Source organism: Folsomia candida, unplaced genomic scaffold, assembly GCF_002217175.1.
Source record: "Folsomia candida strain VU population unplaced genomic scaffold, ASM221717v1 Fcan01_Sc009, whole genome shotgun sequence".
In the NCBI taxonomy this organism is placed as follows: Eukaryota; Metazoa; Arthropoda; class Collembola; order Entomobryomorpha; family Isotomidae; genus Folsomia; species Folsomia candida.
This window is the reverse complement of record NW_019091201.1, coordinates 295,234-309,397: the sequence shown is the minus strand read 5'-3', so window position 1 is coordinate 309,397 and position 14,164 is coordinate 295,234. Positions and strand designations below refer to the sequence as shown.

General features: G+C 36.2%; 2 protein-coding genes across 2 annotated transcripts; both read left to right on the top strand.

Annotated features, from left to right (window-relative positions):
* The first annotated feature begins 398 nt into the window (after nucleotides 1–398).
* LOC110854414 (WD and tetratricopeptide repeats protein 1) lies at nucleotides 399–4,500 on the top strand. The gene is made up of 13 exons (XM_022102853.2): nucleotides 399–540; nucleotides 631–761; nucleotides 821–932; nucleotides 1,011–1,090; nucleotides 1,211–1,572; nucleotides 1,655–1,704; nucleotides 1,881–2,031; nucleotides 2,114–2,277; nucleotides 2,342–2,469; nucleotides 2,535–2,615; nucleotides 2,852–3,611; nucleotides 3,682–3,768; nucleotides 3,853–4,500. Exons 1-13 carry the CDS (start codon nucleotides 490–492, stop codon nucleotides 3,958–3,960), a joined length of 2,265 nt encoding a protein of 754 aa, XP_021958545.1. The 5' UTR covers nucleotides 399–489; the 3' UTR covers nucleotides 3,961–4,500.
* A 506-nt stretch (nucleotides 4,501–5,006) lies between these two features.
* Nucleotides 5,007–12,467, top strand: LOC110853953. Its single transcript, XM_022102446.2, has 28 exons — nucleotides 5,007–5,276; nucleotides 5,346–5,427; nucleotides 5,527–5,641; nucleotides 5,716–5,850; nucleotides 5,928–6,056; nucleotides 6,126–6,220; nucleotides 6,287–6,362; nucleotides 6,445–6,587; nucleotides 6,660–6,867; nucleotides 6,938–7,128; nucleotides 7,204–7,372; nucleotides 7,456–7,618; nucleotides 7,694–8,084; nucleotides 8,147–8,363; nucleotides 8,432–8,471; nucleotides 8,544–8,726; nucleotides 8,813–9,044; nucleotides 9,116–9,282; nucleotides 9,363–9,520; nucleotides 9,592–9,731; nucleotides 9,802–9,946; nucleotides 10,009–10,545; nucleotides 10,622–10,675; nucleotides 11,118–11,436; nucleotides 11,512–11,663; nucleotides 11,750–11,868; nucleotides 11,947–12,034; nucleotides 12,107–12,467. The coding sequence occupies exons 1-28, from the start codon at nucleotides 5,234–5,236 to the stop codon at nucleotides 12,278–12,280; spliced, it is 4,665 nt and encodes a 1,554-aa protein (XP_021958138.2). The 5' UTR covers nucleotides 5,007–5,233; the 3' UTR covers nucleotides 12,281–12,467.
* The last annotated feature ends 1,697 nt before the right edge of the window (nucleotides 12,468–14,164 follow it).

Sequence of the window (14,164 nt, the reverse complement as noted above, 5' to 3'; positions counted from 1 at the left end):
TCGTCATCTGGTTTTCGATTTATCTGATTCTGAACCTTTTAAGCAACAATTATTTAAAATATTTAGTATATTAATGTAAAATACAAAGACAGGGGTACACTGGTGGACGACGATGAGATAAGGAAGTAATAAAGATGCACATAAGTAGTTGTTTAAGATAAAAGAAATTTATTTTGATTGGCTAGATGATTAATTTAATTTAAAATTTTCCAATTTTGTTTACAGCAGGTTGGCTGGATATCCTCCTCCATCCATGGAATACAGTGTGTAGTGACAGCAATTAACTAGGTCATCTTCCAAACTGGAAGTTCCAACAAAACTAAAGTATAAAGGGATAGCCGCGCTGTAGCTCTGCCAACTGACTTTCAGTAGTAGTAGTAGTAGACTTTCTCCTGCAAGTGAGAGTCTAGTTACAACGAGGCAAATAAAGGGATATTGATTCTACATTAGAATTTCGAATTTGCTTCCGTACACCCAACGTCTTCAAGAATGAAGAAAATTAACAATTTTGCCCATTATCAGGGCCGTCGTCAGATGGATGTAAGTTATAATACTCGATTAATTTGGATGGATATAGTACTCAATTACATTATCAGTATGCTTAATTAATAATAATTACTTGTGGTTCAGAACCGATTCAACAAAACTATTCAGGAGAATTTTATTGTGACACCAAATCTGATACAAAGATTGGGATTATCTCGAGAATTGGATGGGCATACGGGATGCGTCAATTGTTTGGAATGGAGTTCGGACGGCAGGTTGGGAATATTTCATTCTGTGGGTTTATTCAATATTAATATTGGATATTTTTCTGTAGTATTCTTGCGTCTGGAAGTGACGACGTTCAGGTTATTCTGTGGGATCCATTAAAGAACAAAAAGTTGGCAACTATTCCAACTGGACATACTGGAAATATTTTTTCTGTGAAGGTATCAATTTCACTAATACACTTGATTAGTGTTTTAAAATTGTTCAATGACCATTACAACTGAATGAACGTATCTCAGTTTCTTCCAAACTCTGATAACAAAACCGTGATAACTGGGGCAGCTGACCAAGCTGTACGAGTCCACGACGTGCCATGCAGGTAATGAAAAAATAATTAATCAATGCAAATAGATTTGACTTTTGCAATCCATTTACAAACTCGCCAAATACATGACGGTATACACGTGTAATACATAAAATTTAAAAACATCTTTTACAGCGATATACTTCGAGTCTGCACATGTCACACGAATCGAGTCAAAAGATGCGTTACTGATCCCATTTTACCAAATGTATTCTGGAGTGGAGGAGAGGATGGCGTCGTCATCCAGCATGATTTAAGAACATCACACAACTGTCCAGCCCCAGAAGTTAAGAATGAAAGGAACGTTTTAATCGACCTTTGTCCATTTCTGGGTTCTAAAGCTGAAGTTAAATGTTTGGCAATCAATCCAATGAAAACGGAGCAGATTGCAGTGGGAGCAAACGATCCATATGTGAGGATTTATGACAGAAGGATGATCAAATTAGGAAAGAATACTTGGCAAAATGAGGATGGAGCTGTGCAATACTTTGTTCCAGGTGAGAAAATATATATCCAATGTCATTAAATGTTTTTGCAAAATTTGTATGGAAATTAATCTCGAGTCAATCAAATTCTTAGGGCATCTTCCCTCTAAATTCGTCGAGTACAAAAAGAACTATCGGTCCTTGGTAAGTCGAACTATAAACAATCAGGCTGATCGGCAAATAGCAAAGTCTAAACTTCTTGTTATAACAAATAATGAATGGGCATCATACTTATGCAGAAGCAAACTGCCTGCATATATGTTGATGTTGATTCACATTTTTACAAAGGATAAGTTAATGTTATATTTTTGTTTTTGAAGGCCTCAACATATATCACATTTAGTCCAGATGGTAAAGAACTTTTGGTTAATTTGGGAGGAGAGCAGATTTACTTGTTCCCATTAGTAGAAGAATGGCAGAGCGAAGTTTGTAATTTGGTTGTACCTGATATGAAAGGATATGCAAATGGCTGTAAGTTTTTCACGATTTATACGCATAGTTAAATGGCCATAATTTCAGTGAATGTGACATTTGTTGTTTAATTTTGAAACAGTTAAAGACACAGCAAATGGATACAGTCATAATAACGGGTTCAAAAATGGAACCTTAACCAACAATGAATCAGCATATTTGGATATTATGCGTGGAATGCGTCGGACAAGAAAACCAGCAGAGAAAGTTGTTCTTCCTGCAGCAGTTCAAGAAATTCAGACTGCGGTATGCCTTATGCACGATGTAACACTCCAACGTGTAATTTACTCATTCTCGGTTGTTATACTAGGCCAGCAAAGCATTCGAAGAGAAAAATTATTCAAGGGCTATACATTTGTTTAATGAGGCGTTGAGCATTTGTCCCGATTCTGCACTTCTTCACGGGCATCGATCAGTAGCATTGCTAAAACGAGAATGGTATGAAATGTCTTGCAATTTTAATAAATTCAGATCGATATTAAATAGCATTGTGGAACTTTTAGGGATGGAGACTCGTATGCTGCTTTTAAGGATTGCCAAGTTGCCTTCTACCTGGATCCTGAATACCATAAAGTCCTATTACGGTAATTTATTATAAAACTCGATAGAAACAAATCCATTTCAATAGATCAACACCGGTTAAAGTATGTGTAGTACTGTAACAAAAACTAAAACAATCAATTCATTTTACTTAAAGTAACAATCAGTCAACAGCTTCACAACCTCAATTTCATTTTTTCCATTTGGTCTTGGATATTTAGCTTGTAATTTGATTAATACTTATGCACGATTTAAAAATATGACGGAATTTTCTGCCTAGTATGACGCGGTGCCTGTTGGACTTGGGAAGATCGACAGAAGCAGCAGAATGCTTCCGTATCTACAAAGCACGTTTTCCAGAACACTTGAAGACCGAGCTGTGTCAATCTGTTGAAAAGGAAATACAAAAAATATTCCCTTCCACCGATTTCTCCGACAACCAAATTTCTGCAATGTTGGCCTTGTTGCTAAAACCTTCGGTCCCTCCAAGCGTTTCTTCCATTTCAAAAAGTGTTGAAGCTCATGTTGCTGCTTTAGGACGTAGTGCGTTCCTTCGAAGGCGTCCCAGCACAGAAGAGCCAACTCCATCGAGTTCTAGTGAAAACCTTGAATCTGACATGTCTGATGTGGATATGCAACCACAGGAAGCAATAACTGATTCTAGGAACCATTCTTCAGACTCAAATTCTTCAACAACAACTACGTCAACACAAACCTCAGCTAAACCGGGACATAAAAGGCCAGAATTTTATGAACTTGAAATGAGGCTACGGGATAAATCGGTTGACTTTAGTGACAGATTCTGCGGACATTGCAATACCACAACAGATATTAAGGAAGCCAATTTTTTCGGAGGCTACATTGTAGCTGGGAGCGATGATGGAAGTTTCTTTATTTGGAATAGAAAGACAACGAATATTGTGAAAATTATTAAAGGGGACGAGTCGATTGTAAATTGCCTTCAACCGCACCCAAGTACCTGTACGTTGGCAACAAGTGGAATTGAGTCGGTAGTTAGACTGTGGAGCCCAATGGCCGAGGTATTTGCCAAACACTTTTAAATACTTGTATTAATGGCAACTTGATAATTCATAATTTTGTATTATTCAGGAGGGATTCGTAAATGACCGAGTTGTTCATAACATTAATGATGCTGCATGTGCAAACCAGAAGAGAATGAATTCTAATCCGTTCGAAGTAATTTTCATTTCGTAATCATTTTTAATCACTCGTAGTGCATCGTACCACTTAAACAAATACGTTACTTGTTTACTCGCTTAGGTTATTCTGCTCAATATGGGGTACCGTCTAAGTGGAAACGAAGATGATGGATCAGATAACGAAGATTCAATTCCTCATGATGTACCGACAGCATGTCAACCGTCGTGATCATCTTAATTTTTATCCATTAGTGTCCTGTCTTTCTTAGATGTGTGGCTTCCTCTCACTACTAAAATTCTTTATTTGTTCACAGCTGGACCAGTAAAAAAAGCCAGCTTTATTTCTTGACCAATTCAATATCCCACCAAATGGTTGGTGCAATATTATCCTAATCGCTACATATACACATCGTCATTATTATACAACACCACCATTCATTCTGCTTCTCATTATCGCTCGAATCGAATAGATAGTTATTGTTTTGTAAATATTGTTTGTGCTAGTCCTTCCTGGAAATCATCAAATCATTTAATATTCACCTAATGCGTGCTTAAAAATTTTGCAGTATATTGAAACTATGATTAATTGCAATTTTGTTGTACCCGTAATTCGTAAAACGTGCTAAACCAAATTACCGGTTAACTTTATATTAATTAGAATTGCGACGATTAATGAATTTTATGAATTATTATTATCCCAAGATATTTACTTGGATGAATGAATTGTATTCGTTTCAATAAAATGAATTTGTCAACTAAAAAATATTTACATTAAGACGTGTTAAAAAATTAATATTTTTCTGTCAGAATTATGACACTCGAGAACATTTGCTTTGCATTTGTACAGAGACTAAATACGCTTGACCTTTAAAATGTCACACAGATAACACAACTGCTGTCACATCTTGTGTAAACAGTTTGCATGTTTTATACATGTAAGACTGACCAAGACACAATAATGAGAGGCTTTCATTGCATATTATGTACGTACATTCATAAATCCCATGCATCCCTGGAAGTAAATTATTTCGTAAAGGAGACGAATAAATTATTATAGTTATTTTAGCGACCCAAATGCTACTGGCTACAGACAAGTTCATCGATATCCAGTTATTTAATGGGATGTCTACGGCTTGGAGAAAAACATGCGACTTTGGTTTTATTTAGTTTTGAGTATAAAATAGAGAGAAATGTCAAACTGTTGAACTTGATGATAACGTTTATACATAATCTTCACTAGTTCAATGTTGATGCACTTGTCATGTCATCGTCGCATTCGCCATCATGAATTGAAGATGATGATATAACGCAACTTGCATATATTTTCTTTACCGTGTACTTAATTTACTACTTGATCACTTTCGTTTTTATTAAGGCATCCACTTCGTGTCCGTGGAATAATTCATCAATGGAGGACTTTCTATAAGATTTGAATTGAGTTGTGAATTTGCGATTCGTTAAGAAATATAGGAAGATTTTTACATAGTTGGTGTACATTAATCATGTTATCATTCATGAGAAGTGGGAGAGGAATGCATTCCTCAGGTAATCGTAATTTTTCATAAATCGTAATTTACCAATTTTGATGTACTAAATATCCTCACGAAATTACAGTGATTTGTATCCTATTGCTGCAATGTCTCAGCGTGGTCACGTCACACCAATTGTTTGACGAAGGGAAAGAGTACAAATACAGGTCAAGATATGGAAATTATGCAAATGCCAAATTAAATGTTAAAGATGAGAATCGAAATATTTTTTAAATGTCGTCGTTTTGTCACTATTTCTTTGTTAGCTATTTCGGACTTTTCACCACTGGAACGGAAGAGCCAGTTTCATACTCGTCAAGTTACATGCTCATTGGAATGCTAAGGGTTCAAGGGAATGGTGGGAATACAATGACCGCAAAGGTTATACATACATAAATATGTAACATGTCAAAACGTATTCTAAAATACAACATGTACAAATTGTCTCCCTTCAGCTGGAAGGAATGAAAATGGCAGTATACAATGGGCGGTGGGGGTATTTTCCAATTCCACAATTTGGATTTTTTGATGACGAGAGGTTATCTACATTGGAAAATTCTTTCAAAATTGTGTTGACTGAGGAAGGCACGGTATGAAAATTGAGCATTTGTCACAAAAACAATTGTTTATGATCAGGAGAAATTATTCGATTTATGTATGTATGTAGTTTAAAACTCTCATCATGAACGATCAAGAACCCGAATTTGCGTCGAATATAAAACGAGGAATCGCAACTTATCTTCAATCAAATTTGACTGGTGGATTTGAGTCTATGCAGATTTTCAAGGAAAATGAGGTGGGACATGATAGGTAAAATTAATTGTCTTTGTGCGACAACGAAAGTACATTTTTATGATTTCATCAGATGACCACAATGGGAGAATGTCCCACGGCGTACGAGGTGACACCACCATCATCCTCTTCAAAATTTGCAACAATTGGAAAATTCAGAAATCATGCGTACGTCAGAGAAGCACGATTTTCTCAGACAAGCTGTTTTTTTATTACTGTTCTTTAATTTTCCAGAGAGTGCCCTGATATTCCCAAGAGGACACGTTACGGGACAAGGGGATATTACCAATGTGTAACAGATAAGACCCGGGTATTATATTGTACATATTATTCATATGCAGCATTATAATTCATCATGCTAAAAGTGTTGACACATTTTGAATTATTTGTAGGACATTTTTAACTCGACGTCATATGCAACGTATGAAATTGATCTTAATGGGAACAACCCAACCATAAACAAAGTCACAATTTTCTCATCTATTCTGTACTGGCCATTCACATCCGGGAGGCAATATTTATACACATGGTTCAAGTAAGCATGCAAATCTCAGAATGCATTAAGAGTACATAGGTCAAGGTTATGGATGGATTTAACCACTTCCAGTGTCACACTCGCGTTACTTGATGCCAGTCCAATACAAACCCCACTACCTGGTCCTGAAAATGCTGAAAATCACGAAGATTTGGCATTTATATTTGAGCAAAGCGATTATCAAGATCCTGAAGAGGAAACACCCGACTTGAAGACTGTTGAACCTTATTATTTCCATCAAACGGCGTCCGAATCTGACGTGGAAGCAATGATTGCAAAAGTATGCAAGTTATTTTTTCTTAAGTAATGTACTTACATAAATATGCGCATAAATAACATTGCTAATCCAGGTGAAAGAAATTGTGGAAGATGCGGCAGTGAGCTTTAACACCTCTTTGGATGACTTTAATGAAGACTTTCATTCCAATTCACCACTGACCATGAGCAAAGCACTGTCCTTTTTGGATCATGATTCCTTAACTTTATTGTACAAGTATTATCTCTCTCAAGCTAAAGAGAACCCAGAGAAAGAAGTGCACCTGTAAGTCTCAATACTATGTACATACTTTAAATATCTGCAGAAAATTGCTATGCATATTATCATTCATATTTACAGACAATTGTACATTGATGGGCTGGTTCTGGCCGGAACAAGTGCAACAACACTGGTTTTGCGTGACATTATCGTCGAGGAATTTGAAAATGAGTGGAAACTTTCTAGAATTGTTCCCTTGTTTCCAAATTACGTACGAACACCATCCGAAGCGCTGGTGAAGGAGTTTGATGTACGCATAATAAATATATAACGATGCAATTGTTTTTTTTTAAATCACTGATTACAAAAATAAACAGGGTTTGTAAATTTCAGACCGTTTTTGACTTGCTCAAAAACCCCAAGATTACCAACAGTACAAAAAGAGTATTGGAATTCACACTGGCAACTTTAGTTTCTCGGGGATGCGAACGAAATCTGTGTGTAACCACTGGGGTTCTTGACAAGTATATAAACTACTTTGAAAATAAATTGGCAGGTAGAATGTCTAAATTGACAACCGATAAACTAATTACTTAATTTACTAAAAATGTTTTAAATATGTGACACATAGAATCTACTCACTTTGGAGAGCAAACAGCGGCCGTGCTTGGACTCAGAAATATTCAAATTGGAAGATCTCTGGACAAATTGGTGGACATTGCCGTCGGAAATACTCCAGCTTCAAAGATCGTTCGCGTTCAAGCTATTTGGTCCTTACGTCCATTATTTTTCAAAGATCCTGTTAAAACTACTCAAAAACTGCTCCAAGTATTTTACAATCGGACAGAATCCTGTGAAATTCGAACGTCCATGTTCGGCTTAATAATGACGACTCATCCGACAGAGCAAGTTTTGCATGAAATTGCGTATTTCATGTGGTCAGAGACGTGTCCTCAAACGCTAAACATTGTGCGATCCACTCTGACCCACATGTCAAAGGATACAGGACCCTGTTCAAAAATGTAAACCCTTGTAAGAATTTTTATTGAGAATGAGAGTTACGGATTGATGTCATTATTTTTAGCTCGTCATATGCAAGGACAATCCTCCGGTACCTGCCTCCCGGCGCCATAGACCCAACCAGAACTACTTCCTATGCAATCGGATACTTTGACGAGGCTCATGGAATTGGAAAATCGATGTATTTGACGGTTCAAAAAACTGGTTCAACAGCATTACCAACTTCTATATATTTCGGATCTTCTCATACGATTGGGGGCTACCAAGCTACCCCCGTTGGCGTTAGTCTGGAATATTTATAATTTATTTTGTATAACTTGTGAAATTCCTTATTGATTAAAATATTTAGATATTCATAAGAATTGATGGACTAGGAAAATTTTTACCAGGTGAAAGAAAGATTTCCACTTTTCACTAAAAACAGGAGAATATATATTTCTAACTTTATTTTTACTTTCCAGACAACATCTTATCAGCCCTTAATAATGATACTCCTCAAAAGATCTTGAAAATATTAGGTGATCTAAAAGTGAAGGCCAAGGCGACAACGCCGTTAAAATTGGAAATCACTATAATGTACTTGAATCGTGCCATTTATCATTATGCTGCTGACGAAGAAACGCTTCGTTTATCTGTGGGAAAAGGTATATAGCTCTTGATTGAATTAATTTCTCAAAGTAATAATTTCCAGTGACTGAAAAATACACATTATTGTTGAACTACATTTCAGCGGGAAAGCAGGCCGAAGGGTTTATCAAAACGTTACAAAAGCCATCGATATTCAGCAATAGTTGGGGAAGATCCATTCTTTTGGGCGAAACTTTGTACGAACAACCCCTAGAAGTTGGGATACCTGTATCCATATACACTTCCGGAGTACAGGCGGATCTAGCAAAGTCAAAAATCTCTCTTGCTCTTCAAGCACCGTCTACCCTAGAAACTGATGCTGACCTGGCTTTCAAGTAAAGTTGAAAGTATTTGGAAAACTCAATTGGTTAAAAATCAATCATTACGACAAAGCTGTTTTTTGCAGATATCATGGCTTTATAACGACCACAATTTCCAACCATGTTCCCGTCTTTGGCACCGTTCACACTGTAGGCCTTTTAAGAACGTATAAAATTCATCAGTCCCTGCATGTCTCATTCAATTTGAATTTGCAAGGAAAATTGGACGAGTTTACACTTTATCCCCCCTCAGGTACGTAAAACTCATGGAATTTACGAAATCAGCGCTATAATTTGGTACATAATTTAATCTTTGCGATTTCATTTTATTAGCCGAAAATCCAACTGCCATCCAAACACATGCAACAGCATTTACATCTTTGTCCTCGGAACACCCACTCGGCCAAGATGGAACTGACTTGCTGAAAAAATCATGTCCAAATTGTCAGCCTTACACGTGGGTTTCTTCTGGACCAGGAATTGCTCAAACTGTGCGTATTTAAACAGAATTACTAGTTAATACTTGTTCAGATATTTGTAAATTTAATTTATAATTTTTCAGGGCGAGATTTTCTCCATCCCAAAATTTACAAAAGGCCTCAGATCGGGTGTGAAAAAAATAATGTGCGAGAGACACATTTCAAAAACTAGATTGCTTAAACGACTCCAAAACTTTTTTAGCAGTGAAGGAAAAAATACGGGGTAAATATCTGATATGCATTAGTTAATCTTGGTTAATACAAATTGCTAATATTTGCCAAATCTCGAATAGAATATTTGACTCAGCATTCGCAAAGTTCAATCTCGCTCTTCAACAAGGTTTTGACTACTTTTTCCTGTGGCCTAATCCTGAGCCGTGTGGGTTCCAGCTTTATGATACCAAAAATTACGCAAATTCTACACATGTCTTGGAGAAGGTAACAACCTTCCAAATGTTTAATTGTGAGCAACTGATACATCAAACTATTTATTTGTATAGATTACAGGATCCGCATCATTTGGAGTTGACCAAGACCGTAAAAAGGGTCACATTCATCAAATAAATGTTGATTATAATGTCACCCTAACATTTGGAGGCACAGCCAAACCGCCCCCGCAGACGATTTCATATCACATCGAAGTCGTGCCAGAGGTGGAGGGTTCGCAGGAATTACGGGGACGAATCACTGTCGATGGTCAACCCGATGGAAAGGTTTTGGTTACGTGTTACGAAATTCAGAACCATGCCGCAGTTCCCAAAAGCGATCCGCTAGGATTTTCTGGCGATAATGAGCCGAAGGTTAACCAATCCATTTTGGTGAAAGCGGGGAAAGTTACCGAAGCAGAAAAATCAAGTACAAATTGTCCAAATGATCAAGTCGATCTTGTAATTTTTGCTGAGGCCGAACGTTCGCAAGATCAGATTTTAGAAGCCACCAGTCCGGGCAAAGATTTGCCCACTTTACTCTGTCAACTTGAACAAGCTAGTGGAAATTGGCCAAAGGATAGGATGCCACCAACTCCGGAATGTTTTCAGGTATGTACAAGGTCTTAATTGATCTAAAGTTTTGCATTATAATCAATTTTGGTTTGGTTTCAATGATTTGTGATAGGTTACTCTGGATCAAACTGGACTACGAACAGTCAACATGAGCGTCAAATATAAGGTACAGTATAGAGTACTGTGACTATGCATGCATAGAAATTAAATTAGTGTAAATAGCCTTCTTCGCTTGTCAGTTTGTGTCATTTTATCACATACACAAAAAAACATCATGTTTGCTGCTTATGCTCATCGTAAGAGTTCAAAAGTAAAGTAGACCACACCAGAAAAACAAAAATATCAGAGCGTATATATGTACGTGTGATTTAGATAATGGATAAAATTATTCTTTTTAATGTGTGCTTTCTCTGAATTGCCAGACATTTATTTATCTATTATCTCGGTAAACAGGGGCGTTTTTATGATTTGTTTTTTTACAAACTGCAATTCGACACTTGAACGTCAGTCTTGTCATAAATATTATTAAAATCTTACATGCAACCATCTAGAGATGTATCTGAATCTAAAATTGTCAAGTCAACTTTTACTCCTTCTGGGAAATCCAGGTTGCTGAAGAAGTACGAAAACGATGGGTCCAGCCATTGCTATTCATTGGAAATTTGTTATCTCCATTCCTGGTTGACCCAGAGCATGACAAAGTCCATCAGCAACATCAACAAGACAACCATTATGAAGGCCAGTTAAAGATTGATATGAATTTAAAAAAGCAAGACCCCGTGATGGACATACACTTTGTTGGAGCTTCTGAGGATCGACTCTATCGCGACATCGATCTCGATTTACTACCAAATGCCCTAAAATTCCAACCAGCTCCTGGAAGATTTGCCCCATCAACGCAATTTATATATCAAGCAGGATTTTTAGGTCGGCAATTCGCTAAAAGCATATAGTTTAATGTGCATGCATGCGTAAATTATCTAATGATAAATTGTAACACAGGGTCCTGTGCTCTGACACCCAATAACGTTGTCACTTTCGATAATCAAAAGTATTCCGCAAAATTGTCGGATTGTGAGACGCTGGTAGCAGCCGACTGCAGCGAGTGGCCTGATTTTGCTGTATATGCCAAAACCACGGCTAGCAAAAAATTGGTAAATAATTACATAACTAGAAAGCTTACATAATGAAGCATTTCCTGTGTGGTGGACACTAAAATACATATTTTTATCTTTCTTAGGCAATCAGAATAACTTTAATCAGAGGGGAAATTGAGATCGATGGCGATCAAGTTACCTGCGTTGGACGCGATCCAATTGTATTTGACGACAATGGAAATTTTTATCACAACCACATTGGGTAAGTGTATTTACATCGTAGCATAATTACAATTTGCACCATTTTTTAAAATTCATAATTTCTATTAATTTTCTGTAGAATATCGAAACGAGGGAAAGAAATCACGGTGAGATGGATGTCAATTTTCGGGATAGAAGTGCGGTACTCGGGCGGCGACTTTATCCAGGCAAGAGCTTACTACATACATATATTTATCGTTACATTTTAGCATATTTTTATATATTCTTTACTGATCCAGGTCATCCTCGGGTCAAGATATCGCGGACTTACTTGCGGATTGTGTGGAAACTTTGACACCACGCCTGGGAATGACATGAGTGGTCCAACTACGCCTTCCTGTCCCCTTACCTCCATCCCACAAGCGTGGACGGTAAAATCCGAATCTTGCGAAAAAGCTGAAAGTGTTTGTTGATTTTAATATTCAGATGAAAATATTATAAGAGATTAATTTCATTTCTAAAATTACGGCTGAAAACGAAAATATGGAAAATATTATTATTTTGGATAATTTACATTTTCATAATTTAACGTGTAATATTTGGGAGTGTTCCATCCATAAAATAATCAAAGTAGGTAATAAAGTTTGTCGTTGATGAAGAGATGATCTTTGACATTTAATTTATCAGCTATACATCATAATCTTCATGAAAATTTTCTTAATTAATCTACCAACTTGATATTCATACTCTTGAACTTATCGTCGAACAATCCTTATCATCAAGACTACACTACTGACCAACTTTATACAGACGTAGATAGTTGCATAATTTTGTGGAGAGAAACTCCCATAAAATTAGGTAACCTTTACTTGCACTATTCAAGATAACTGGTTATCTCCTCTTTGATTTCATAGCTTTCATATGTAGCTAATCCTCAATAAGCATAAAAGAATCATTCATAGTAAATATATACATATGTCTCACGTTTGGTGGTGCAAAATCTGGCTTAATGATCTTGCATGGCAATTAAAGTAATGTTTTTATTTCTGGAACTTTCCTTTCATTTTCAATATTTTATCAGCTTTTCCATACATAAAAGCAAGTACATAGTTAGCAACCGATGACGGGCAGTGTGCAAATTTGATGAGCATCTTATTCATACTTTTCAGCTCGGTGTTCCATGCAAAAATGAGACTTTGACACATATTTATTTACCCAATTAATTATGCACGTATTAATTATGTATGTAGGTCCATGCACGTACGAATTTACATATTTATGTATAGCTGCGTAAAAGATGGGGTTAAAAAATTATCAAAATTGCATTTTTATTTTAATACGTAAAAAATTATTTAGCTCGATCTTATTACGCAGACGGTATTTTGCGCTACACTACAACATTATAAAGTCGTCAACAAATCAAGTTAACAATTTTGTGTCAACTCAGCACAAATTAGTTTAGTTTGATATGAATGTCTGCAACTTTGCAAATGAATGCATTTGATTGATTCTTCTTTACATATGCAAATGAATCATCACCGTAAAATCCAGGAAGTCATAATTAACCTTAAAAGTTTAGAAATATAATTTATCCGAATTAATAATTTTTAAGTCTCGTGTGCTGCAATTTAATCTAGGTATCAAGACAAACCCGGCCGAATGACTCAAGATCAGTCAGTCAGACTTATTTATAAATAATTTTATAAATAATCTTGGACATTGAGATCATTATTTTTTATTCGACATACATTATGTCCTGGATGAAATTTTTCCAGAACCAAAAATATGTCATATTTAACAAACGCCGTCTCTCGGCCCATAATTATCTTATCTGTCTCTGCCAAACCAAACATCACACTCTTTAAAAAACACAATAACCTCATGCAATGATGCACCTGTCCTTGAAATACTGTCAAGAAAAATAAGGGCGATTTGTAATAATAATTTGTAATAATTTTAAAATTCTCGATCCATGTCTTCCTACATGCACATGATGTCATTTTATCCTGGACTGACTTTGACTTTCATCCAAATATGTCTAATGCTGCTCACTCTTTACTGAACTTTGAGAAGAAGCTGAAGCCGATAAGAAGTCGATGTATAAGTGTGTAAGCAATAAAATACTGGAATAAAATGATCCAGCCAGAAGAGGTGAAAGATAAGCACATTTTTAAGCAAACATCTACATATCAAACCAAGCCAAGGATAAATACAGGTCTTCATAATAAAAAAAAAACTAAAAATCCACACCAGGTACTTTCCACCAGCACTAAAGCCAATCAAAATATTACAACTTATTCTTACTTTACTAAGATTAAGTTTGCCTACATATTTACATCACGGACATTATAGCGTCC

Coding starts and splice junctions, on each gene's coding strand:
- LOC110854414 (XM_022102853.2), top strand. CDS start 490: ATGAAGAAAATTAACAATTTTGCCCATTATCAGGGCCGTCGTCAGATG. Junction 933..1,010: donor GAAATATTTTTTCTGTGAAG/GTATCAATTTCA, acceptor AACGTATCTCAG/TTTCTTCCAAACTCTGATAA. Junction 1,705..1,880: donor AAAAGAACTATCGGTCCTTG/GTAAGTCGAACT, acceptor TTGTTTTTGAAG/GCCTCAACATATATCACATT.
- LOC110853953 (XM_022102446.2), top strand. CDS start 5,234: ATGTTATCATTCATGAGAAGTGGGAGAGGAATGCATTCCTCAG. Junction 6,221..6,286: donor GGAAAATTCAGAAATCATGC/GTACGTCAGAGA, acceptor TTAATTTTCCAG/AGAGTGCCCTGATATTCCCA. Junction 10,546..10,621: donor CAACTCCGGAATGTTTTCAG/GTATGTACAAGG, acceptor GATTTGTGATAG/GTTACTCTGGATCAAACTGG.